Raw genomic sequence first — 25398 nt, 5'->3', positions numbered from 1 at the left:
GTATGGCTTCATGCTAGTGGTTACACAGTGTTAATGCAGTATGTCTAACAGCATTAACTGAACTGTGAAAAGCTCCAAGGTGATGTGCACACATTGACGAGCAAAATTATCCCTGTTGGCTACATGGTTGCCAGGCTGTGTGTACAGTGTACACAACACAACGCCTGAAACCACACACTATTTATAAATATTTGACCTCGCCAGATTTGCATGTCGATGTTGGTGGAGCTGGCAAATATTTGTGAGTGTGTTGGAGGGCCTGTGAAGAGAGGGAGAGAGTTTCCCAAACTTGTCGGTGTCAGCATTCCTAGTGCTTTCCCCCCGCAGCTGAAGTACAATGGAGCCTACAGAACAATGTGGTGTGAGAGCTATGGTCTTAGTACAACAGAGAATCCTACTGCAGCGGGCTGAATGGTACACTGGTGGTTGCATACGCTAATAGATACAACTTTGTCAATCAATCAAACAGGTGCTGGTTATACTTGCTATAAATCTTTACCCGTTGCAAAAAGTAAGAGACAATGAAAGGAATACTATACTAAATGTCAAAATGTATAGAAATATCTGTGGTTCTCGATCTGTCTGACAGTATTAAATGCATAAAAACAAACCTAGGCTAGGAAAGGTAGTACTTAGTAGCGCAGGCATGAGATTGAGAAGCCTGATCATAATTTTGAATTAACTGAGGGCTTGACTCAAACGGATTGTGGTCTCAGCAGGTGACTGTAAATCTGTGACACAGAGCTTTAATGAGCTGAGCTGTCAGACACAATGATCCCTATGAGCCGAGAAGATCACAAGGACAGGAAGCAATTGTGTGTGCGTATCTCCCTCTCCAAAAAGAAAGAATAATATTCCAAAATGCTGTCACTGCCTTAGTGTTTTTGCTGGTAAAATGTCAGTAGAACTTTCAGTGACACTATCTTGCGCTTGTGCTAAAGCCTGTAGGTGAGCACACAAGGCCCTTTCACTAACAAGTAACAACACAGGACACTTTCATTGAAATGACACTAAGTTCAAATGTGATGCCCCCAACACAAAGCTCATAAAAGGAAGTTTATGCAGGGCTAAAAGGATGCTAGGGTCGTAGGTGTGGGGTCTTGATAATTTCACAGGCAGCTTCATAAAACACATCACTGTCACTCTACACAGATTATGCAGAATGCATAAGACCCAGCTCAAGTATGATGCACTTCCTTGTCCCAACTCTTTGGCTATGGTTTAATGGTTGTGGTGTTGCAGTTATTTGCATTACCTGAGATCTTGAAGGGATTTGACACATTTGTGGGGTCTGGATGGACTTTAATGGCATGTCCTAGGTTTAATATACACCGCTATGACATTCCATTAGAGTTTACCAAGCATCATAAACCACAGTGTTCAATCCATTTGACTGTTATTACTCTCTGCAATGCATCATCTCACCACCAAGACCACAGACCATTTGTATTTATTTTATGATACTGTAGCAGCTACCAGGCAGCATGACAGCTCAGCGTGAACAATGGGAGAACTTTGTGCAACATAGCCTACTTAAAATATCCCCAAATATTACATTTGCATTATGTACAGGTGTCAACAAGTTACAAATGACAAATTCAATGTATTCAAATCACCATAGCCTTCTGCTGCATGTTACTGTAGGCTACTGGATTAAAATGTCTTACTAAATACATATAATAACATAAGAGATTAACATTGTAACATTGTTATGTTACATTCAAATAACAGTTTTATTACCAACTGTCATAAATGCCCCAGAATATTAAAGCTTCGACTTGTGCACGTGTAAATGAAGTGTTTTTCAGGGAGATAGGATATTTGGGAATTCTTTAAACCAGCGTGACAATTTGACAAATTTAGTCAATCACTTAAATTGGTTGGCTAATTGTAAACTGCCGTAATTGGTTGACCACAAAGCGAGCTCATTGTTATAAGTTGCAAAATATAGGCCACACTGTCACTAAAAAAGTTTATCAAAATAGCGACCCCATATATAATTTCTATTTTTGTTTTCTAAACTCTTCATTCAAAAGACGTAACATACAGCTGCTACATGGGCATGGCGACTTGACAAATATTAACAGACTTTTTAAAATTAACGGTTGCCTACATCATTCATGAGCAACACCCATAAACATAGAGAGCGAAAACAATATACAAATGAATAGTAGTTAAGATGATATAATAACTTTGTATACAAGTCTACTTACATGCACTGCGATGAACGCGCACCGACGGAACTGGACATCAGTGCGTCGCTGCAACCACGGGGAGCGTGAAAGCCCATGTAGGGCGAGCACTTCTGTCCCCGTTAAAAATATAACCCCCTCCCCTCGGCAAATTGGCATGCCACATGGAGGGGCCAGGAGTGGGACACAGCAACTGACACATGAGAACAGTTACTGTACACAGTAAAGTCACAAAGGAATTGTGAATAATTGCCATTAAACCAATGGGATTGTGGCTGGTTAGTTAGTTTACTGGCCACTTTCTGAATTTAAGATGGTAATGATAATTAGCCTATGAAATGAACACCTACACCTCCTTGACTAAATACTTGCGTTTGTTTGAAATATAATTAGATTCCCCTTACAACATTACATTCTTTAAAAGGTGGCTATTTCATGGTCTATTCTAAGTTGCTGTGAACCTTGGTGCTGCGACACTGCCTCCCACTGTTCACATTATCAAGTGCAAGTTACCATGTCACCATCATGTTGTACTGAAGGGTGCACTGTGCACCTTACATTGACACCAGTATGCTGCAGTTTCTTCTGCACAAATTAGGCAACAAGTTGCACTTATTGCTACAATACCAAATACTGGTATGGCTATTATGCAATGCCCTCACACTGGCATATCAACATAAGCATGTCATTGTGCTGCCTTTATTTTTTTTGTCAGGCCGAAGGTGTGGACCGATTGGCTGCATGCAACTGTGCATGCACAATTCTTGGAGGCCAAATAAAAACCTCTGCTCCAATTTCTCACAGTTTTAATCAGTATCTGCATGGGAAGCAGAGGTTTTTAATAATAATAATAATAATAATAATAGAAGCTGTGTGAAACTACAAAAAAATAAATAAAGGACATGTAAGTTACACATAGCATGATGGACATTTAACAGATACATAAAAGGTGCAGATAATATATGAAATAGTGTAAAGCAACCCCTCTTTTACACAGTAACATATGTGCACAAATAGCGAACAGGAGGAAGGGACCGAACAGTAAAATATGTTCTTTCTTACAAGATAACAGGAAGCGTAGGCACAAAAACATCCTGGGCACTAGGGAAAACTGGGCCCCTTGGAGGAAAAGGCACTAGGGAAATCTGAACACCAAAACATAGTGGGCACCAGGGCTCAGAAGAATGTCCACTAGGGAAACGTGGGCACCAAACAGAGTGGACACACCAGTGACCTCAGAAGAGTGGACACACTGGACACTAGGGGAAATCAAAACTGGAACACTTTGAAGTCTGGCATGCACACTGGAATGCAACTACATTCAGATGAGGGGAAATCCAGCCACCAAAATGGGAACACTTTGAAGTCTGGCATGCATATTACTAGAATTGGATTCAGAAATGTAAACAATTTGAGGTACAGTCAGACATTAAGGCTAAAATTATATTCTAATACAAACTCCTGGGGACTTGTTTCCATTGTGGTATTCAATTCATCAACATAGTATAAAAATTTTACACAATAAATACATCAACAAATACAAATCACCACTTTTCAACCTATCTTCATATAATAGGTCCTCACTAATAATCATGAAAAAAATGGCATGATTTTTTTCTACTCAGTCTGTGTCTCATAGGACGGCTGTGGGCAGTTTAGAAACCGTCTTCCAGTGACATTAGGCAGATTTTTTTTAAACAAGATTTTTTTACAAAAATATTTATATTTTCATTATCGTGAGAGAACGATGGCTTCCATTTTCGCATTGCAACTTTTCAGGACTAGAAAGCCTGCAGTTTCTATTAGCTTGTTCTCCCCATCGATGATGTCACTGGAAGACGGTTTCTGAACTGCCCACAGCCCTCCTATGAGACAAAACATTGCGCCCATTTATTTCAAGATTATTAGTAAGGAGTCAGACCTATTATATGAAGATAGGTTGAAAAGTGGTGAAGTGGTCCTTTAAGGTTATGCATAGTTTTACGGAGATTAGGTTTAGGGTTAATATTGATGTTTAAGGTTAGATTTAGGCATAGTTTTACTGAGGTTAGTGTTGGAAATGGGAATATAATTTCTCTAAATCTTCCTATGCGTGCACTGCCCACTCTTCTCTAGTCCCCAGTTTTCCCTTCTTAACAAGGCAGGTAAACCAGCAGGTGGCTAAACCAATATATTATAAAACATGTGTCTGCCACTAGAGGGCACCAAAGGTAGCAGAACAATTAAGTCTTCTGTGGATAACCAATCAGTCTGGGGCCTGCCCTACATGTTGCTGCACCATGTTGCTGGGGCAAGCTGGCCCATGCAGCAATCTGCCCCGTGGGTGGAGCTTCTTTTCCATCCACCAGCTGTCTAAAAAAACGGAAATGAAGCAAAACACAGCCTCTTCTGTCCGCATGGAATCTAAAGTGTGCCCACAGCCAGACAGGAGCACTATCATAGGCCAAAGAAAATGTCTCCATCAGCAGGAATGGCATTTAAGTGCTTTGTGCTGACTTGAAATAAGTGTCAGGTTTGCACCTTACTTTTGCTGAGACCTGGGAAGAGAGGTGTGTAGATAGATCCTGGTCAATGTATTTAAACGTTTTGTTGGTTTTTGCCTTCTTGTACATTTTTAAGTGGTGCAAACCACTTCCTTAAGTGAGTATGTGTGTGTGTGGGTGCCTGCCTGCCTGCCTGGCTGGCTGCCTGGGTATAGAGTACCAGTAGGGGCAAAAGTGGCACTGTTGTGCCAGAAACAGAGAGAGAGAGATAAATAGTGTTGCACTGTTTCCTGCTAATGAGAGAGAGACCCCCACACGGAGTTGTACCACTTACTTCACATGGGTGTGATTTCTAACCATCTACTGCCAAAAATTACTTAAATCACTACTGGGCTTGGCACATGCAATGTTTTCCAGACGGACATCACGACTCAACGTGCCTTGCATGTCTTCATGTCATGCTCGTGCATAGAGAAAAGATTATGCTACAATAACATCTCCTGTATGAGGGCTGAGTGTGCATTGTGTATCACTGACTACAGTGACTAGCATACAACAGGTGACTGCATCATATTAAATAGCAATATAACAGTATAATTATGAAATATTTTATTATTAATGCAATCAAGGTTTTAACTGCATACAAACATTCAAAACCCTGTCAGGTCAGGGCAGGTGAGAAACAAACAACAGAGGTGTTCTTTCCAATATACCATGCTTACAAACATTATTATTAGGTATTTTGGTTGTATGTTGAGGTTGATCATAAACATGTGTAGTCCAACAAAGCCATGCCAGTCTGCATAGAACACATTTGTTGAGTAAACTTCCAACTTTAGATCATATTTTGCGACTCCAGAGCATAGGAAGCCCTATTTTCCTTCAGATTACCTCTGGAGGCTAGTTATCTAAGAGTTAGTGCTGCCCCGGGGCTTTGTTACTTTACATTACTATTGCGCCTGAGAGTTTGAGTCAATCCACACATTACAAAAAACACAAAACATGACAAATGTATGCTGCAAGAAATGAAGTCTAGTTGTGGTGCAATTACAATGTGAATCCACATGATGTATTGTACCAGGTCCAGTACAATGCACTTTTTTTTTAAGATATTCTTTTTGCGGCTTACGCCTTTTATTGGTTTTTTGAAGGGACAGACAGTAGTCTGACAGGAAACGGGAGAGAGATGGGGGAAGACATGCAGTAAAGGCCGTGTCGGGCTCGGGAGTCGAAACCGCGGCACACTGCGACTGGATTACCAGTCGGGTGCCCAGACGGTTAAGCCACCGCCTGGGCAGTACAATGCACATTTAAATGATTTTGTGTATTTGCGTGATTTATGAGATCGAGAGGTCAAAAGGAAAAGGCATTTATAATACAAATTAATCTCACGACTCTTTAGATGAATGAGGTAGCTATTCAATGAGCAACCATCCCATAATATGTTAAATTCCCCACATTGCTCATCCAGTAAGTACTCAAAAGTTAAATAAAAAAACTAGTTATACCCTATTAAAACAGAAAACCACACATTTCTTGCACAGTTTTGTATGGAACTTTTAAAGCATTATTGTTCATTTATTCATTAGTTAGCACGACTGATAAGATCACACTGGCGAGGTGACCATCCGGGTGTGTCCTTCAGCTCTAAGTTCCTTGTATTGGTTAAGTGCATAGCATTCAGAAAGTTGGCTGGCGTTTATTTGCTAATTAATCCTCTTTTTTGGATTGAACAAATCTTGATCTCTTGGCCAAGCCAATGGCGTCCAGATGTAGGTTGCGGTTGAGAATGACCGAGCCACAGGTAAGAGCCCCTGCAAGAGCACCAGCGAAGCCGCATACAAACACATCCTGGCCTGCAATTGAAAATCACAATATTTCCTACATTATAACGTACACGTTCGTTATATCAATGTGTATGTTTTTTTTGTTTTTTTAATACTGTTTTTATTAGGCATTTTTTGTATATGACAACTTATATGACAATCCTTGACAATAATAATGAGTTATTCAGTTATATAAAATGAAAGATATAAAGACAGGTAATGTAAATTCCACATACAATACATAATAAAAAAGATATATAAATGTGATAAAAACAAAAAAACAAAAAAAACAGTTAAACAACGACAAATGTGAACAGACAAACAAAACAAAGACCACAGGACAGACACTCTTGCTCTCAAAACTTTCCCGACAATGTGTATGTTTTAATGTAGGAAATATCGATTGTACACTGTGGAATGGTGGTGCACATACCTGTTAGATAGAGGTTCTTCAGGGGAGTCTGGGGTCTCACAGTCGCGTTGAGCTCAGGGCTGAAGCGTTCGATACCGTGGTCAGCTCCGTAGATCTCACCCTTGGGTGCTCCAATGTAGTGCGTGTTAGTGATAGGTGTACCACAGTCAATGTACGCAATCTGCAGGTAGAGAGGAAGGAAAATGGGAAACCAAACTCTGCGAGACCAAATTGTATAAAGCAGGGGTCTTCAACAAGGGGTCCATATCATATTTTTTTAATTTGACCTCTTTAACCCTAGCGTCCATATTTTGAGGGGAAAGATTGCCGATCTACAAGCTCACAACCGTTTGGACCCAAAGAGTTGCATGGCGACCCTTTGATGTGGTTACAACTGCTCTGCTCGATATTATAATGACGCACCTTGTCCCTGGTAACCTTGGGGAAGACGTCCATCACCACCTCCAGAATGGAGTCAATGAAAGCCTGCTTGAGATCTTTGTAGTCCGGTCCCCTGTTGGTCACCTTATCATCCTTCCACTCCTCAAACCACTCGTATTTGGCAAAGCTGACCAGACTCAGTGTGGACTTGCCTGGGTAAATAAATGGAGAGAAGAAAAGATGACATGAGTTGTCAAACTCAGAGAACAGGACAAAATAAACCAAATCATCAGCTATACTAGAGAAATACATAAAGTTTCTGGACCTGGTGATCTTTCCTCCCAGGTGGAGTCTTTGGCTGATGGAGAGGCCACAAATAGAAGGGGAACACTTTTAGCCGATTCTTCCTTCGGTCCGTTATAATATGTTTCAACTCTGTAAAAAAAAGAAAATTTTACACAGTTAAAAAGTGTAAAACACAATATAATTGAAGCTATAATATATTATATTATAATATAATATTTCGCACATGATCCAATATATTTGGCATCACTTTTAAAACAGTTTCCATTGCCACACACATTTTCAACTGGTTAGTTACTGCTGGGAAGTATTACAAAGTTATTGGAGGAATGAAACAGATGCTATCTCATGGCATTACATCACAACAATAAATCACATTATCAAAGTCCATCTCTATGTCCCGCATTGACCTTAAACACTCAGTGGTGGACAGCAATGCCATGACAGATATCACAAAGATTACATGTTCCTGATCCTAACTACATGTCGCATGGTTTCCTCCACCATCTATGTGTGAATATAAAGCACTTTGGATAAAGGTGCTATGCTAAATACAAAATGTACTATTTACCATACAATTATTTTAATGTTCATAAATTGGCAAAGGGATGGCAAAACAAACCTGAGAGTGAAAAGTGGAAATGGAAAATACTACATACAGCTCATCAAAGTTGTTCTCAGTAAAGATCCAGTAGTTGTCTGCTTTGAGGCCTAGTTCCTCCTTGGTTCCAGTCAAACCCAGGAAAACACTCAGACCACCTTCACCATTCTTCATCATACTCAGCTGATTCTGGATACCTGCAAAGTACGACAGTCATGCAAATTAACAAATGAATCAACAAAACCATTCTAGAAAATACAAATGCAATGGTGTGTTACAATTAATATAGTAATATCTCTAATCTCTTCCAAGAGACCTGGATCTCTCCCTGAAGCAACTCAATCAGACCCGGATTGTTGTTGCTGATTCTACATTAACCACGTGGTTCTTGGCATCCCTATTAGGGCACATCATTTTAAGGGCAAATTCTCAAAAATAGCCTGAGCCTATGCTCATTTTATACACATAAAAGAAAAAAATACCCAAAACACAGATCACACACGCTGTGAGTTTGTAGATCGAATGAAGTAAAAAAAGTAATTCACAATCAATTCTGTTCTGTTGAGTCCCTAACCTGGCGTGGCCTGGAGTTCTTTAGGCAGCAGCTTCTCGTAGGTGTTGAAGATGCCAGCATCAGAGATGACCATGGGAGCGTGGATATGGATCTCCTCCTGACCCTTCATCACACTCACACCTGAAACCAAACAACACAGTTAATCAGCTTCTATGTGTCAGTTAAATGCAACTGAACTGCTCTTACATCCAAATGTTCATATTCACCATAAGCCTCCTTGGCATTATTGAACAAAATGCGGTTGACCGGGGCACGGACTAGGACAGCACCCCCAGCCTTCTCAATGATGGGGATCATGTGGTAAGCAATCTCACTGGCACCTCCTTTGGGGTACCATGCACCGTGCAGGTAGTGGCAGGTCAGTAGACTGTGCATGGAGAAACTCGTATCCTTGGGCATATTGCCTGTGGATCAGTTATAGTGAAAGAAAAATTAGAAGTGAAGCCAACACACTAAAGGGAAAAGGTTAACCCAGTTTCCCTTTTGGGTATATACCAATAACACTGCTTCCTAGCATACCATAGGTGCCAAAGATGTAGGCGAACACTGCCCTGAGGTCCTTATTTTCAGTCAACTCATTGACAACATCCGTCAGGCTGCGGTTTGCAACTTTGAAGAAGTAAGACAAACGTTTGGCCAGGCCAGACCAGACCAGGAACTTAGCCAGAGGGACGGGGACCAGCTTCAGAAGTGCAAGGAGCCAAACACTGCGCCCCGCTTTCTGCAAACAAAACAGATAGACAGCTGCTATTGACGGATTAATAGACTGCCAGACATGTGCAGACAAAAATGTAAACTTGGAGGATGAGAGTATTGTTGTTTTTCTACAGAGTAAGAAGAAGTAACAATACCATACTAATAATAATCTTACAAAAATGTGTAAGTAGAAAAACTGAGTGTACGTACAAACTGGGATGGAACATACATACTTGGAAGCCAAGGATGACCTACACTGTGACTGTAGGTCATCCTCCAAACTAAGTTCCTGTAGGTTACAGTAACCTGACCTGTCATCAGAGTTCAAAGCGATGCAATGCACACCGGTCCTGTTGAGGTGCCAGCCAATGACGGTAAACAACAAAAACAAGAGTTGCTGCATATTTAGGACATCTGACAACTAAAAGAACCAATGTTTCGACAGTAAAGCAGCATTGCTGTTAGAACCTTGGCTTGAAGAAGGCCATGCTGTCGAAAGGTTCATTCTTTTTGTGCATTATGTTCTAAATAAATACTTGTGCACTGTGCAGCGATTGTTTCTTGTTTTTAACGGACCTGACATCAGCCACAAAACATTCAGCCTATATACTGTATGTCGCAAATTAATGATACACATCAGTCTGTCCAACGTGATGCAATCTTTCTAATATATTGCAGCAGTACGTGCAGCCGACACGTAGGTCCATGTCATGACCTTTGCTTCACAAACCTTTGGCCTCTAGAGCAGGGGTTGTCAGTGTTTTTCAGGCCGAGGACCCCTTAGCTGAAAGTTATATACAAACCATTTATAGTTTTATTTCAGACATTTAAAAGTTATTCAACCTGACCTTTAGCTCAGTACTTGGTTTGCTTCTTTTACCCTATCCACTGTAGTAACTCTGAGCCGAGGACCTGCCAGGGGGTCCCGGACCCCCTGTTAAAGACCCCTGCTCTAGTCTAGCGGAATGACAGTGGTGACAGGAAATTTCTAAATGTGGCCTTTCTGCATCAAAGTGCAACTGGGATGAAGTGTCATTAGAGCAAAGTATAACTAAACTGTTTTCAGATTTCAGTATATAAAAGTCAAACTCTCCGCCTTCTAGCGATGATGGCCTGCAAAGATAATGAAATACCTTGACCAACTTGATATACTCATCAATGGCCTTCTCCTCTCCAGGGAAGCACTTCTTTAACTCTTGTGGGTAGCGGTCCCGACCACTGTAGATGGGGTAATAGCGCCTGTTGTCAGGTGGGCCTATCACCACTTGGTCAAAGGGGTTCTCCAGTGGCTCCCATTGTAGCTGTCCATTGGTCATCTGGTCCAGCATGCAGCGGAAGGGCTTGTGCTCTAGCAAATCACCAATGTAGTGAATTCCTGTGGAATACAGACTACATCAGGGCACAGTAGTCGTTCACATGAGTTTAAAATGTAATAGACTTTCTTTTTTTTTTTTTTTATATATTTTTTATCCCACAATTTTGTAACCCATTTTTCACCCCTGTGTCAATCATCTAATGTGATCCTGGGCTCTACACACCCTCCGCCAACCTGGGGAGAGCAACGGACTTAACTCATGCTTCCTTCATGCTTGAGTGTCCAAGTTGCTCCTTTACACCTGACAGGGGGGAGTTTCCCTGGTTGGACGTAGCATGTGGAAGGAACACGTTATTCCAACCAGTTCCTTTCCCCTCCATCAGGCGCCCCGGCTGGCCAGGGGGAGGCAGTTTAGAGACCAGGATTACTGCATGTTTTTTGTGAGGGTACCTACCCTAGGGGACACGGGGAGAACATGCAAACTCCACACAGAAAGGCCCTTTCGCCAACCCCGCCTTCGGGTATGGGCACTGATGACGCGGAGGAGGAAACACGCTGCCAGCACCCACAGCGCCCCGAGCGGGAATCGAACCCAGGACCTTCTAGCTGTGAGGCAACAGCACTACCAACTGTGCCACCGTGCCCCCGTAATAGACTTTCTTTAATCTTTATATTTAACATAGCAAAATGATTTGAGAACCAATATCGATTCACAATAGAAATCTGGTCAAAATGCATAAATAAGATCACGTCACAAACTACATGGAGGATAAATGATACTCACATGTGACACTATTAAATAAAACAACTATATATACACATACCGGTAATAGCAACATCAAAAACAAAAATACAATAGTGCAGTTGTTCTCAACCTGTGGGTCTGAACCCTAGGGGGGTCCCCAGATTATTTCGGGGGGTCAGTGAAGTGACAATTTAAGGACTTTAAAGACCGTTTTTAATTACTAAAATAAAGAAAGAAAATAAAATAAAAGACCATTACTGCATCAACAAACTATAATATAAAAACACTCGCAACGCCTCACAATGTGAGCTTGTATTATCTCTGTGGAACAGATTACTAAATGGAATGTGTCAACTCCTACAATTCTGAAAAGGAGAACCCCTGCAATAGCGGACCAGTCTTACCAACATCAAATTCAAAGCCCTTCTCAGTAAATGTGTGACAGCAGCCCCCTGCCCGGTCATGCTGCTCCAGAACCAAAACTCTCTTCCCAACCTTGGCCAGAAGCACAGCTATCCCCAGCCCACCGATTCCACTTCCGATGACAACGGCATCCAAGTTTTGAGGTACTTTAGTGGCCAAAAAACCTAGGAAAGTGTCAACACAATGTGTGTGTGAGTGAGATAAGAAAGAAAATACATATTAATTTAGAAACAAATCGATATAAATGCAGTTATCATTATCAAAAAGCAATTTGCCTACATTCTCTTTTAACTATGGCTGAAATTAGAGACTTGGAGTTACCAAGACGACATAGAACAAGGTTTTTAAGGGCAAAACACTTAAGGCACTTTGTCTAGCGTACAGTGAGACTGAAAATAATGTGCAACCTGAAAAACTAGACAGTCTTCTTGGGAACATGTGTGATGATGACAATAGTGATAAAGAGAATTCTTTCATTTTAGACAAGAGATTAAATACTTTAGATCTGCCTGCCTCTATGAAACAGGCCATTCCTGATCATGTTCACATTATGCACTCTCCAGGACCAGGTTTATGCACATTAAAATAGCAAATAGCAATGCACTGTGAACTTGTAGCTCTGGAATAAAGATGAGACTGTTTGATAAGCCTTTTACCAGGCTTTTGCATTGTGTGGATTATTATTTATTCTATGAATATCTTAAAGAAAATCTGATTGATTGAATACTTTATACAGTTTGCAGAAAAAAGCACAGTAAAGTACATTTCAAATTCAATACAAGGTCTGCCAGCCAGGTCTCATTTCAATACAAGGTCTGGATTTAAACCCAAGAAAGCCTATGGCTTGTTTCCATTGGGGGTCCTTCATACTCAATTCATCGAAACTTTAATCTACTGCCCTACTCACCTTGTTTCAGCACTTTATTCTTCTCTTTCATATCATGGACCATTGGTTTCAAAGGTTCGCGAGTATCGATACCAAAGGGGGCTGGTCCAGGGGTGGTAAACACATATTTCCGCAGAAATACTGCGATAGCGATACAAATAACAACTACAGTGAGCCACATGGTGATACTGTAATTTGTAATAGATGTGCTCCTTCGAGCTCAGTCACTTCCGCACCGCGTCCCAAGTTCACCCCTTAGATTTATAGGCTACACGCTTACATAACTCGACTCGATGTTCACAATATGGAATAACGCCCATCATGTCTGACGGACAGCTGCACTGGCCAGTCACAATAGCCTACTGTTTTGCTGATTTCAGACGGGGGTCAATTATCTTTGAAGTTTGCAGATCCGGTCTAGAGCGGATACAGAGAGAGAGAGAGAGTGTGTGTGTGTGTGTGTGTGTGTGTGTGTGTGTGTGTGTGTGTGTGTGTGTGTGTGTGTGTGTGTGTTCAGATGCAGTAGTAGGCGGGCTTTACTAATACTGTACGAGCACTGACAAAACCAGACTTTCCACACGTGCCGTCCTGTGGACTGGAGCCTGGTGGTGATGACGCGCTGCAAACACAACGCCAAGATTAGTGGGAGGTCGCGCCCGCCACCCTTTCACCCTTTCATAAGAAAAACAAAGGGAGTGTTTGTATGTTCGGTGTTCGCTGCTCGCCGCAGCTCGCCTCGCAATGAATTGTACATGTATTACTTTCTTGTTGGTGCAACGATGCCAACGAAACATAAAAACATTACATCTAAAACTCAAATATGAAGAGGGGTGGGTTAATGTAGCCAAGCCAGACAATAACGACTCCATCGGTCCATCCATGCAGAACATTGAGATCTCTACAATGCAATTTCGCTTTTGAGTCCGGTTTAACAATGTTGCTGCTGCTGCAGTGGTATGCGTTGATTCAATGGTTCCCCCCAGTGGTGCGAGAAAGAAATGCCATGCATGACCTGGATTCTCACATGATGCTCATCTGTACAAGGTCTTGATTAAATCGCTTTTTGCTACAAAGATGAGATCAAATGAATCACTTGATGTTAAAACATCAGTAATGTTTACTTCTATTAATCACATTGAGTTATGTAACTGGCCATGTGGAGAGTACCATTTTTGAGTGGTGCAACCACTCCTACAACCAGCTTGCAATGTCCTCGTACGTGTTTGTGTGTCTGTGTGTGTGTCTGTGTGTGTGTCTGTCTCGTACTTGTTTGTGTGTCCGTGTGAGCATGAGTATGTGACTTAAAAATAGCAGTAGGGGGCGCCAGAAACAGTGAGAGGGGTAGTGACTCTAATGAGAGAGAGTGAGAGAGGTAGTGACTCTAATGAGAGAGAGAGATAGAGAGAGAGAGAGAGGGGGGGGGGGGGGATTGCACCACTCAGTTCACACGTGTGTGATTTTTAATCATATCAGAAGATAGGAACACACAAAAATACTTATTGAGTCATGGCCATTGTTGAGTCAACAATGGGAGTGCCCTCAGTGCAAACACAAATATCAAACCACACACAACCTATACAAAATAATAATAAACACAGCCACTTCCAGATTTTATCTTTGCTCAATTATATTGTACCTGCATCTTCACATAGTTGCCAATGTCCTGCAACAAAAACCACCATGAGACCCGTTTTTCCTTTTTCATCTCATTTTGTATTTCCAACCAACATTTTACATAAGAAACACTTAACTGGGGGTTATTTCCCATTCCCACCCATCCTGTGTGATGTCCTGACAGTCCTGGAGTCCGACTCCCTGACACATTTAATCATCAGTTCTAACATTCATGAACCATTCAGTAAACCTCTAACCACAGCAGCACGCTCTGGACCCCGCACCCCCGTGAAATGTCCAGACATGTCCGTTCTTATGTTTTTGAGATGGTCCATGTAACCATTTGACTTGACATTGAACAGGGCTTCTTCTGTTAGTGTAGCAAGCTGGGGGAGGGGGGGGGGGTCATGAAAGTTAGTAGACTGGAAGGAGTATTCCAAAAGACAAAAATGTTGATTGCCGCATATACCTGTACATCTTCAGCAAGCAGAGAGTCGAGAGATTTCCGGACAACACTTTGTTAAATCAGAGGGGTTTTATGGCAAATCTGCAGTTTCAAGCATGAAACAAAAAGTCTTGACAGAAGCCCTTGTCTTGTGTCCACTTCTGGTATTTATCACCTCCTCCTTTGATTCTTTTTTGTTTTAAATATTTTTGGAACATTTGATGTCATTTGTGTCCGTTTTTTTTAGTCTCTAAAAGATGATCCATTGCAAAAAAGGCTCATTTCCAACATTCCAACATTTAGGAATAGGATAAAATATTAGGTTGAGTGTGAATGTGATCAATTTGCTGTTAATTCATATTATTTACATGTAGTACATCATTGATGTTTTATAGTGTATGCCAACCATGTGTGTGTTTGATGTAACAATAATATATGTGCAGTCTGTTCTTGTTTGTCGTGTGTACAATCGAGACAGCTTCCAGATGTTGAAGGGATGTTCGGGATGGTGAACTACGATGGCTTAAGGTCCATGTGATGGAAGGAGGAGAAGGAAGGAGGAGAAAGAGTGCAAGGAAGGACCAACTCTCTCCCCACTCCCTGCCTGGCAGCAATAGTGCAGGTCAAAGTTCAACTGGTCAAAAAGAAAAATGGGCGGTGGGTTTCCCTTCCTGAAGCAGGAAGTTAGTAAGTCCATCTGTCAGGTGGTCAGTGCGTTGGTATGGGTATCCTGGCTGGCCTATTGGCCACACTTGTTTGGGGTTAAAAGAGGACGTCACTGAAGTACCAAACCAACCTGAGGGAAAAGAAAAAAAAAAGATGAACCAATATGCCATATCAGGAACCAGGAACCATATCAGGAAAGCAGATCTAAGGAGTCTAGTGAAAGGAAAGATTTTGATAAATCAATTTTCCTTCAGTTGCATTTATTATTCTGTGCTGTCATTAAGCACCGATACTTATGTATTGTCCTCTAGTCACTTTATAAGAGGTAGTAAGTGATATTTTGTTGGTTAAAACAAAACAAAAAAAAGTGAAAATTAAATTCTACATTTTGATAGTAATCATTGCTATAGTATAGAGTATATAATCCGTGTCAAGGGTGCCTTGGAATACCAAACGAGTCACCCATTTACCAACTCGTCCCAGGCGTACAGCCGGCGGAACTGCTCAGCCTGGTATTCCTATTCTCCATATTCAGTGCTGGAGTTCGGAAGTGCTCGTTGACTATCACTCAACGGCCCATGCGTACCACCTGTTTTGAATGTGCACATGATGCAGGAGGCAGCAGGAGGTTGCTTTACTGATAACGAGCGCTTCCATACTCTGATACTTAGAAAATAATTATCTTGAAGGAATTTCTTGACAGGAAGTAGCTCATAAAATGTCTACAGTGGATTTTTATTAAACAAAAACGTTACAGATTAAAAGAGGAAAATTCAAGCTTTCCCTACAGCTGCAATGTTGGTGATTTTGACGTTGTTTAATAATTAGAGAGGACTTTTCTGTTTGGATGAATGGGCTCTCTATGGGAACCTAGGTATCACCTTGCTGGCAAGATGGCTGCGGTCTGAATATGGAGAATTGGATTGTATTGGTATTCCTAAAGTAACCTAAATTAAAACGGTTAAATCCAACATTATTCCTAACCTTAACCTCAGTAAAACTATACCTAAAGGCTAAACCTAACCCTATTCCCCAACTTATTTCCAACCTTATTCTCAGTAAAACTAAACCAAAAATACGACAAGAACCGTGAGGTCAGCGGAAAAAACTGAGGGCTAGATGGATTATGGGCGACGATACCAGATACCCGTCCCTGCCTCTCCAGCTCTTTAGTAAAACAGAAAATACTTTTTCCAGGTGGATTACCATTCGAGAGAACCAATTCACCAACTTCAGTTTAATATTGTTCCAATTTTGTCTGCTCATGTCTATACTGTATGTCAGCACTTCAAATTGCACTTGTTTATCCTGTAAGAGTTCTCTCTCCTGATAGAAGAAAATTGGTATTCTGGTATCCTGATCACAAAATGAATTTTCCGTTTACTTAAAAGCTGGAGAGACCCGTTACTGAACGAACACTATAGCAATTATTCGAATATAGAGCTATTTAACACTTTGTCTATCAGGACCACGCCGCTAGGGGACGTTGTTTGCTAGGTCCGTATATATATATATATATATATATACGGACCCCAACGTATACTCCATGTACGGTATATAATGGTTGAGCCACACAGCAGCTTTTAACGTCAACACCAGCTATGGGACGTTAATTCTGAAGTTAATTTACCTCTGTTACAAGCAGGATTTTCAAACATCCTTAAGAGAGCTTTGGTGGATCTTCTGCCATCCAAAGTTCGGATGTCATTTGTTACTTTGTACTGCGTCGCTCCCGACATATAAACGTTTCTGACGACAGGTAAACAGTATGCGCTTGCTCTAATGATAGCAAAGTGTGTGTCTTGAGTGTGTGTGTGGAGGGCAAACTCCTCTTAAAGTGGACACGGATGGTGGCACAGCTTAACTTCGTTCATGCTAATAGCTAGCAGCAGAGAAAGAATTAACAATGTATTTATTATTATTTCAATACAAAAATATCACTTACAGTACTACACCCTTAAAAAATGGAAACATTCAAATCCATTAGTCTGAAACTACTGAAATGACAAACTAAACACCTCAAGGTATGGTAAATTAGGCTTCTAAACAGACTTCAGTGATTCCTGTCCAACTTGCCCTTCCATTCAGGTCCTAACAGCCCTCCAATCGCTGTAAAAAGCAAAAGCATGCCAAATACAAATCCCTCATGACATACCTTTTCTGATCCCATGCTGGGACACTTCCAATTGTACAGATAATACTGTAGATTCCCATCACCAATTCCAAACTTCAGCTTCTCCAAGAAAGTCTTGTTTTCCATTAGGTCCAGTGCATTGAAGACATCAAACCCTTTCTGGATATAGAACATGAATTAATAAATTAACAAACAAGACATGAATAAATAATGCAACTTCCAGCCCCAGACTGGAGGATTACTGACCGATTTGGCCAGGATAAGGGCATCAGACATCAGGTCCAACACCGGGGTGACGGTGTGCACGTTGTAGAAGGAGTAGGCAGCCTTCAGACTGCGGTGTACGGGGTGGTTCATAATGGTAGAGGGCAGTGTGTAGAAGCTCAGGAAGTCAGTCACCCTGCCACCAGCCTGTTGTAGACAAAACAATAACAAACACCCCCTGTAAACCTTTCACTGTGCATATGCAATCGGATCGGGTGATCGGAAATCGGGCCCGATCACGTCATTTTCAAATTATCGGAATTGGATCGGGAGCCAAGAAACGTGATCGGGACATCCCTAGCATCAATATTATATCCTTATGATATTAGACTGGATATTGTACTATTTCGATATGCCATAAACGTGTTCTATAAATATAAATCGGCATCAGCAGATGCTCAAATCAAATGATCGGAATTGGATTGGGAGCAAAAAAACGTGATCGGGACATCCCTAATGTGCAATGCTGTGTTCATACTAGTGGCGACAAGACAAAGCGACAGGCTAAAGTCATTTTAAAGGGAAGCCAGCAACATGAAGATACAAATTCATGCACGACAGTTGTCACTGCGTGGCCGATGTGACACTACAAATGATCGCTATGCACTCCAATGACGCAACTAAGCATCAATTATGTTTTTGTTTCACCATTTCCAGCTCCATTCCATACAAGGAAGAAAACCAGATTATTGCTGTTAACCAGTTCCCTGTGCTATTTAACCCTACCTTGTGGCTTGAGCAAGCCCACAACGGCAACTCAGCAGCAATGTAGCTGGTAATGTTTTGTCTTGTAGTTTGTCGTCATGGCTAGTGTAAACGCAGCATATGTCTTCAATACACTGCATGCATTCTTTCTCCTCTTGAATAATTAAACATGGGTGTTACCTCCACCAAGTAAGTGTCGATAATGTTTTCCTGGGGAAGCAGCCAGTGCTCCACCTCTGCCTCACTCATGACGGGAGCCAGGTGGAACTGGCTCAGGTATAATCCGAGTAAGTGATGCACTGCTGGCACATCGTTCTTCGTCATCGCCCGCAGACCAGACTTGGTGGTCTGGAGAAGAGAGGACAGGGAAAGGGGAGGGGATTGAACTCGGGCGTAAAGCAGCCAAGTGAGGCTGATGCAGGTCCTAATGAATGAGTTCAGTGGTGCATAGAAAGCAGTCGGAATACATGCATTCACCAACCTCAGGCAGACGGTACAACTTCATGGTGCGCTGCATAGTCATATTCCTGCTCAGGTGTGAGAATTTCACCTCAATCAGCTTGCGGGGGTTCAAAGAGCGATGCCAGTACCTGCACACACCACCGCATTGTCATACATTGATTATGAGCATCGTGAGCATCGTGTACATCATTCACGGACTACCATCATTACCTGCCCTGACTACATTTATCCCGTCCCTTTGAGGGTTTCTAGCCTGAGGTTTTCTATGCCTTTGGAAATTAAGCAGTACCACCTTGGAGAAGAAAAACAAACTTTGTCTATAATCCTACCTGTATCACCAAAGCGCACCCATCTATATAATATAAGAGCCATACACCATAGCGATGAATTGATTGGCTGAGTACATTGAAGATAAAAGTGATGATGCAAATTGTGATTGGCCAGAATGAGATGATGTATGATGATAAGAGCGCCTCTCACTTCACACAGGTGTGATTCATTTATTATAATATTCATAGAAACAAAGGAGAGCATGAAGAACAGAAGAGGGTATGTATGTACGTATTGTATACATGTAGGAGGAGGCGTTCTCCATCTCACCCACCTGCATGTACCCACAGGTTTAGGCAGCACCACTCCAGCAGTGTAGACAGCTTGGAAGATGCCCTGCAGGTTGACCCGTCTGGTGATCTCTCTGATCAAAACCGGGGCAACTCGTTTGGCACGAAGCTTCTTGTGGACACAAAGGAAGTTGATCTCGACCATTTTCTTTTCTCTGAATGAAAGGAACATGGTATGAAAATCTACAACAATATTCTACACCCCAATTGGCTCGCTAGTACAAATGCTTTTCCCTCAACCATCAATTGAATTCTCAAAATACATTATTTCATTATCGATATACATTATGAAATATTTCCCGTAATATATTATATTTCAGTAATCACTACTTAGCCATCATGTTTTTCCATGTAACCGTGAAGGCCTCATTTGATTAGTGTTCACTTACATATCATAGATACGAATGTTGGCCGGGATGGCACTGATGAATCCCACAAGCTTCTGGTTAGCGATGACTCTGACCCCACAATGCCACTGTGGCAACCAACCAGGGGGGCGCAGGGCCCTGGGAAAGACAGAAGATGGGTCAAATACAACACGTTTGTATAATCACCCTTTATAAAATTCAAAATAATAGAAAAGGTTTGCCTAGTTCTGTGTGAAAAAGACATGGCACAAACTTACAAATATATTACACAATGCAATATTTGCTATGGTGGTCATTTTATAAAGATTAATTTTACAATGGCAAACAGTAATGGTTACCAGAGGAGGAACTCGGGAGAGTAGTCAAATCGGAACATGTTGTCATCATCCTCCACATAGTTCTCATTGAGAAGCGTGTAAAGCTCCTTGAGCTGGTTTAAGAGAAAAAGTAAGTTAATCAAACGTATCAATTTAGAGACACACACACACACACACACACACACACACACACACACACACACACACACACACACACACACACTTACACTTCTGCCCTCACTGTTATCTTCAATATGTACTTTGCTCAGCCAATCAAATCATCGCTATGGGCGATCAGCCAATCACAAGCCAATGTTTGCGTTTACACAAACCCCGAAAGCTGGGCATAGGAGGGGCTAACACACCTCAAACATATATAGAATTTAAGTCATTTTGTTGATATATAATTAATGAATAAAATTATCCAAATTAACACGCTTCTCGATAAATCAAAAATAATCAAAGCGCCCTAGAGCAGAGGTTCACGCCATCTTCCCTACAACAGCCATGACCAGCCAGTAGTAGTTGCTAGTGTGGCAACAAGGTATCCTGCAGGCTTCCTACGAACACTGCCAATAATGTTCACTGGAGGGTCCAGCCAAGCCAAGAGTGTTGTACCTCCATGCCACCCAAATGCACGCAACTAGTGCCTCCTGTGTTCTTACTATTCTATTGGAACAAGATAATAACACCCACATAACCAATGAGGGCTGACAACAAAATGGAGGCCCAACAGTTATACCGCTGAAATGAAATGAGATCAAAGAGGTTTTTACAAAAATGAAAAAAAGAGAAAATCTACCTTGAGTTTACAACCAAATAACTCATTACAAAAAGATGCGATGCGAGGGTGAGGACTAGCCAACACCAACTTGGGACTTGTGTTACTAAACATCAGGTATATCCATGCTTGTGTGAGTGTGTACACATGCTTCCATACCACAGAAGGGTCTCCCAAGTCAAGCGCATCCCAGCCGAATCCTTGTGGAAGGCTGTAGGGCTCCTCACGAATGTTGTCCTTGTCAGGCTCAATGGAGCCATGTGATGTCACCATCTCCCCTTGAAAGGGAACATAAAAGTGTGTCTCAAATGAAACGATACAAAGCAGAAACATTTGTATTAAATTAGACTTTATTGATTCCCAAGGAGTGGGGACTCACATACATTAGTGAGTGGGGAAATATCCAACCTATAGCTGTGAAAAATGAAATGTCATACCTAGCTTAGGCACTGGCTGTGTGTCCCAGAACTGGTAACTCCTCCGGCTGGCTTCCTCCATGGTTTTGGCAGGGCCTTGGCCTACTGAAAACAGTTCTATGGCCTTCTGGATCTCCTGCAACTTATCCGCTGGCAATGAGTTTACCTGTTCAAAAGGTTAAGAGGAAAATAAAGTGTTGAAGGGCAAACAAAAATCTGCTCAGATACCATTCTCTCTTTCGAGAGGTTGCTTTGAAGAGGTAATAGAATGAGTTGTCTGTGTAACCATTTCCAGCAACATCTGAACTGAACACAATGCTCTCTACCCAACACTGACCTTGGCAAGGGGGTCCTGTACTTCTTCTGTGGCTCCAGACTTCTTCTTCTTCTTCTGTTTCCTTTTCTTCTTCTTTGCCCCAGTGTCATCCCCCAGACCCTTGTCACTGAAACAGGAAAAAAACGATGTCCTTCATACCGTTTAAAAACATATCATAAATCTGTTTGGGACAGACTTTCGAAATAGAGCAAAGGGGACAGAAATTAGAGGTGCTCAGATCGATCAGCAACCAATCAGCGATTGGCTAATTTTCACTCCAAATGACTCGATCGTGATTGGCAATTTACCCGATCTTAAGTGGTATAAAAGTCAATCAGATATATAGTTATATTATCGCCTTTCTCCCCCCCCCCCCCCCACACACACACACACAGTTTTGATGTGAGTTTTTTTACATATAATAACTCCCCCTTACGCACAAGATCAAACAATCGATGACCAGGATCGGTCCCCAAAAACCTGATCAGAGAACCTCTACCAGAAATGACATCTATACATCTTCATACGAGCGAGACACATCTACCCCAAGCACAATTCTGTGAGACTAAGAATGGTGAGGAATGTGTCTCTGTGTGTGATCGCCCCTCACATTAAAACCCATTTTCAAATGGTAACCGTTTAACTGCATCCATTGCCAGTCAGTCATAAACCCTACCAATTTTCTGAAAAAAGTAGCTACTACTAGAAACCCCCCACCCAACTCTCCCATCTTCTGGGCCAAGGGAGTCTGCATACTTACAGAGAATATGGGATAATCTCATTAGCGTCCAAGGGGGAGTAAGGCCAGGCAGTGGCCTGTATTTGTAACTCCAGGACAGATGGCCAATATCACATGATCCCAGGGCAAGAGTGTATACACGTGCATGTACAAGAGGTCAGAGCACGTATAGGGACAATACATAACAAAACATTCAATGGCTTGTTCGACGGGCTTCCATTTTATCATCCAGAACCATTCTTTGTTTCGTGTGTGTGTGTGTGTGTGTGTGTGTGTGTGTGTGTGTGTGTGTGTGTGTGTGTGTGTGTGTGTGTGTAGGGGGATATGCGTTTAGGTGCAGGGTATGCAAAATGAGTAACGAGACGATCACATATGCTCAATTAATGAATAATAACGGCTACAACTTCCAAGCCCCCAAGGGTCACTCTGCTCATTACCCCACCCCCAATGTTTAGGTCTCAAACGGTATGGAGAATTATTTATGGTGATGTACCGTTAGACACGCCTTGGTGCATACAAGTACATGACTGTCATTACGCAAGTCGAGCCATTAACTGTTAGCCAGTGCGAATCAAAAGGCAATTTCCATGCAACACTGACTAAATATTGCGTGACTGACTGTCAAGGCTGCCTGTTTGCATTAGAAACCGTGCTTCTGTGATGCATATCATGGTCCAAACCAAAGACCATCGACTCACACAATGTGAACGAGACCAAACAGGTGACAATTAACGTCATCCATGACCCATCTGCATAATTATTGTGCTTATGTGTGGGTTTAGTTTCACTTTGTATGCAGCCAGCGCCATATACTATACAGCAGACAACACAGACAGACAATAGGGTTTGACAGCTAGCAAGCAGCATGCTATGTCGCTAAATGTCAGCTGGGGGGTTGCCACGAACGGCATCTGTTTGATCAACGGGCCGTGGTCGTGGAAGAGTCCAGAATGGTGTGTCAACTTAAAAACACTGGACTTGAGATCTCTAGTAGAGTACCGCGGTACAGGCCACCGTCGTGCAATATAAATACAACATGATGTTTGAAATAACTTTAATCTTCCTCTCTATCCTAAACCATCCTCGCCATCAGAAGCAATGAGGGAATGAAACCAGCCGTAAGTCCCGCCCATACCAGGAAAAGAATGCACCGTCGTCCAATCGTCGCAGGGAACGGGCAAGCGACCAGCCGTTTCTATCCAATGGAGCGAACGCAAGTGGGCGGGACCAGGCTGCTCGGACTCCCGATCCTCCGAGCTAATAGTTACCTCGCCTCGGCTCGCTTAACTAAAGTGTGCCAGTCAGACCATGACACATATGACGCTGGGTTCGAGCCCAGACGGTGCCCTTACCCATCATCAAAGTGGTGCTCTTCGTTCTCACAGTCGCTGCAGTGCCCGTGGTCTTCTACATCTTCTTTCTCCGACATCGCTGCTGTCTCATTCTCATCCGCCATCTTCAACTAGGAAGTGAGGAACCACCGCGTGCCCTCGACGCCTTTAAACACCCCCGAATGCTATTGGTCCAGAGCGCTGGCGCTCCAGTGCAACTGCATGAGCTCTGATGTAAACTGGCTTCAGTATTTTCATTTCATATATCAATAATCAATTAGACCAGGGGTCTAAGGTCTTCAACGTTATTCAGACCAATCAACTGACCCCTCCTGAGGAGGGAGATGAAACACCACTACAGTCTACCGAGTAAAATTGTGTTGCAGGCTCAACTTTTTCAGTTAGTTTTAGACTTGTTTGACAGCAGCACTATCATCAGTGTTGTGTATAATGTTTTTTTATTTGTTTGTTTATGTTTACACATGATCTTTTCCATTATTAAGTTGGATTCAAGCAAATGTGTATTTTCAGACATTCAACCATGTGAACCCTCAATATGTGAACTTGACCTTTGACGCTGTACTTGGCCTGCTCTTTTCCCCTCTAGTCTACAAAAATAGGCAATGATCTACAAGCTTGCAACACCTCACCTCACAGCAGAACAACACAAGCTTGACAATCAGCTATTGTCTACGTATGTTCCCCCCAGAATATTGATGCTAGGGTGTGTATGTAGAAAAAATATATATTTGGTGTCCCCCCTGTAGACAGCTCTCTCTTTAATATAGAAGACTACTCCTACATTAAAATATGCAGGTATGCAAAATATCATATTTTGCGTACTGGCCAAATTTACATATTTCTATAACTACTCAGAGTAGAGTGATATCAAACAAATTCTAAGTGAATTGAACAGTACAGTACACTATAAGAATAATGCAAGCAATTATATATTTACTATTAAAGTTAAAGCTCTATATTCCAGTAATCTTTCTCTAAATATAATGTTAACAGCTTAACAGACAGACAGACAGACTGACTGACTGACTGACTGTGTGAGGTCGGAATCGGATACTCAGTGCTATTGAGCCATGGTTTAGGCTACCTCACCTCACACAGTATACATTAGGCTTAACTCATACAGTGGATGGCAGGGCCTTGTCCACCACAAAAGAGATCAATGAACTACTGGGTAATAAATGGCCAACAAGTAACCTCTAATTGTAAACAAAGCAAACACATAATAGCACTGTTCCTCTTTTAGAGGTCAATGTCTGTCTGTCTCTCTTGCTCTCTCTCTCTCTCTCTCTCTCTCTCTCACACACACACACACACACACACACACACACATACATAAGAAAGTTCCTACATCACATGTATTAA

General features: G+C 41.9%; 3 protein-coding genes across 8 annotated transcripts in view; all 3 read right to left on the bottom strand.

Annotated features, from left to right (window-relative positions):
- The window catches only part of LOC310869618 (supervillin-like), a 38916-nt gene extending 36283 nt beyond the window's left edge, over positions 1 to 2633 (bottom strand). For all 6 annotated transcript variants that reach the window (XM_083780443.1, XM_083780444.1, XM_083780442.1 and 3 more), the window contains exon 1: positions 2214 to 2633. The gene's annotated coding sequence lies outside the window, so the exon portion shown is untranslated. The remainder of the gene's footprint in view (positions 1 to 2213) is intronic.
- A 2687-nt stretch (positions 2634 to 5320) lies between these two features.
- LOC310869927 (all-trans-retinol 13,14-reductase-like) lies at positions 5321 to 13121 on the bottom strand. The gene is made up of 11 exons (XM_083780913.1): positions 12859 to 13121; positions 11933 to 12115; positions 10602 to 10843; positions 9292 to 9493; positions 8979 to 9176; positions 8773 to 8892; positions 8257 to 8395; positions 7620 to 7729; positions 7337 to 7506; positions 6935 to 7094; positions 5321 to 6531 (listed from the first exon to the last, which is right to left on the bottom strand). The coding sequence occupies exons 1-11, from the start codon at positions 13016 to 13018 to the stop codon at positions 6386 to 6388; spliced, it is 1830 nt and encodes a 609-aa protein (XP_083637039.1). The 5' UTR covers positions 13019 to 13121; the 3' UTR covers positions 5321 to 6385.
- Positions 13122 to 14299: 1178 nt separating this feature from the next.
- Positions 14300 to 24169, bottom strand: nmt1a (N-myristoyltransferase 1a). The gene is made up of 12 exons (XM_083780888.1): positions 24037 to 24169; positions 21967 to 22072; positions 21651 to 21795; positions 21373 to 21491; positions 20454 to 20545; positions 20137 to 20253; positions 19732 to 19902; positions 19147 to 19255; positions 18846 to 19013; positions 17943 to 18107; positions 17718 to 17855; positions 14300 to 15692 (listed from the first exon to the last, which is right to left on the bottom strand). The coding sequence occupies exons 1-12, from the start codon at positions 24138 to 24140 to the stop codon at positions 15672 to 15674; spliced, it is 1455 nt and encodes a 484-aa protein (XP_083637014.1). The 5' UTR covers positions 24141 to 24169; the 3' UTR covers positions 14300 to 15671.
- Between the last annotated feature and the right edge of the window lie 1229 nt (positions 24170 to 25398).

This window comes from Protomyctophum parallelum (assembly GCF_964188405.1).
Source record: "Protomyctophum parallelum genome assembly, chromosome: 13".
NCBI classification, from domain to species: Eukaryota; Metazoa; Chordata; class Actinopteri; order Myctophiformes; family Myctophidae; genus Protomyctophum; species Protomyctophum parallelum.
This window is presented reverse-complemented; position numbering and strand designations above follow the sequence as displayed.

What these genes read in the sequence shown, in the direction of transcription:
- LOC310869927 (XM_083780913.1), bottom strand. Translation starts at nt 13,018, where the DNA reads ATGTGGCTCACTGTAGTTGTTATTTGTATCGCTATCGCAGTATTTCTG. An exon ending in AGAACTCCAGGCCACGCCAG is followed by an intron (nt 8,396 to 8,772) that starts GTTAGGGACTCA and finishes CGTACTTTGCAG; the next exon opens with GTATCCAGAATCAGCTGAGT. An exon ending in GAGAACAACTTTGATGAGCT is followed by an intron (nt 7,730 to 8,256) that starts GTATGTAGTATT and finishes TTTTTTTTACAG; the next exon opens with AGTTGAAACATATTATAACG.
- nmt1a (XM_083780888.1), bottom strand. Translation starts at nt 24,140, where the DNA reads ATGGCGGATGAGAATGAGACAGCAGCGATGTCGGAGAAAGAAGATGTA. An exon ending in GAGCACCACTTTGATGATGG is followed by an intron (nt 22,073 to 24,036) that starts GTAAGGGCACCG and finishes TTCCTGTTTCAG; the next exon opens with TGACAAGGGTCTGGGGGATG. An exon ending in TACAGGACCCCCTTGCCAAG is followed by an intron (nt 21,796 to 21,966) that starts GTCAGTGTTGGG and finishes CCTTTTGAACAG; the next exon opens with GTAAACTCATTGCCAGCGGA.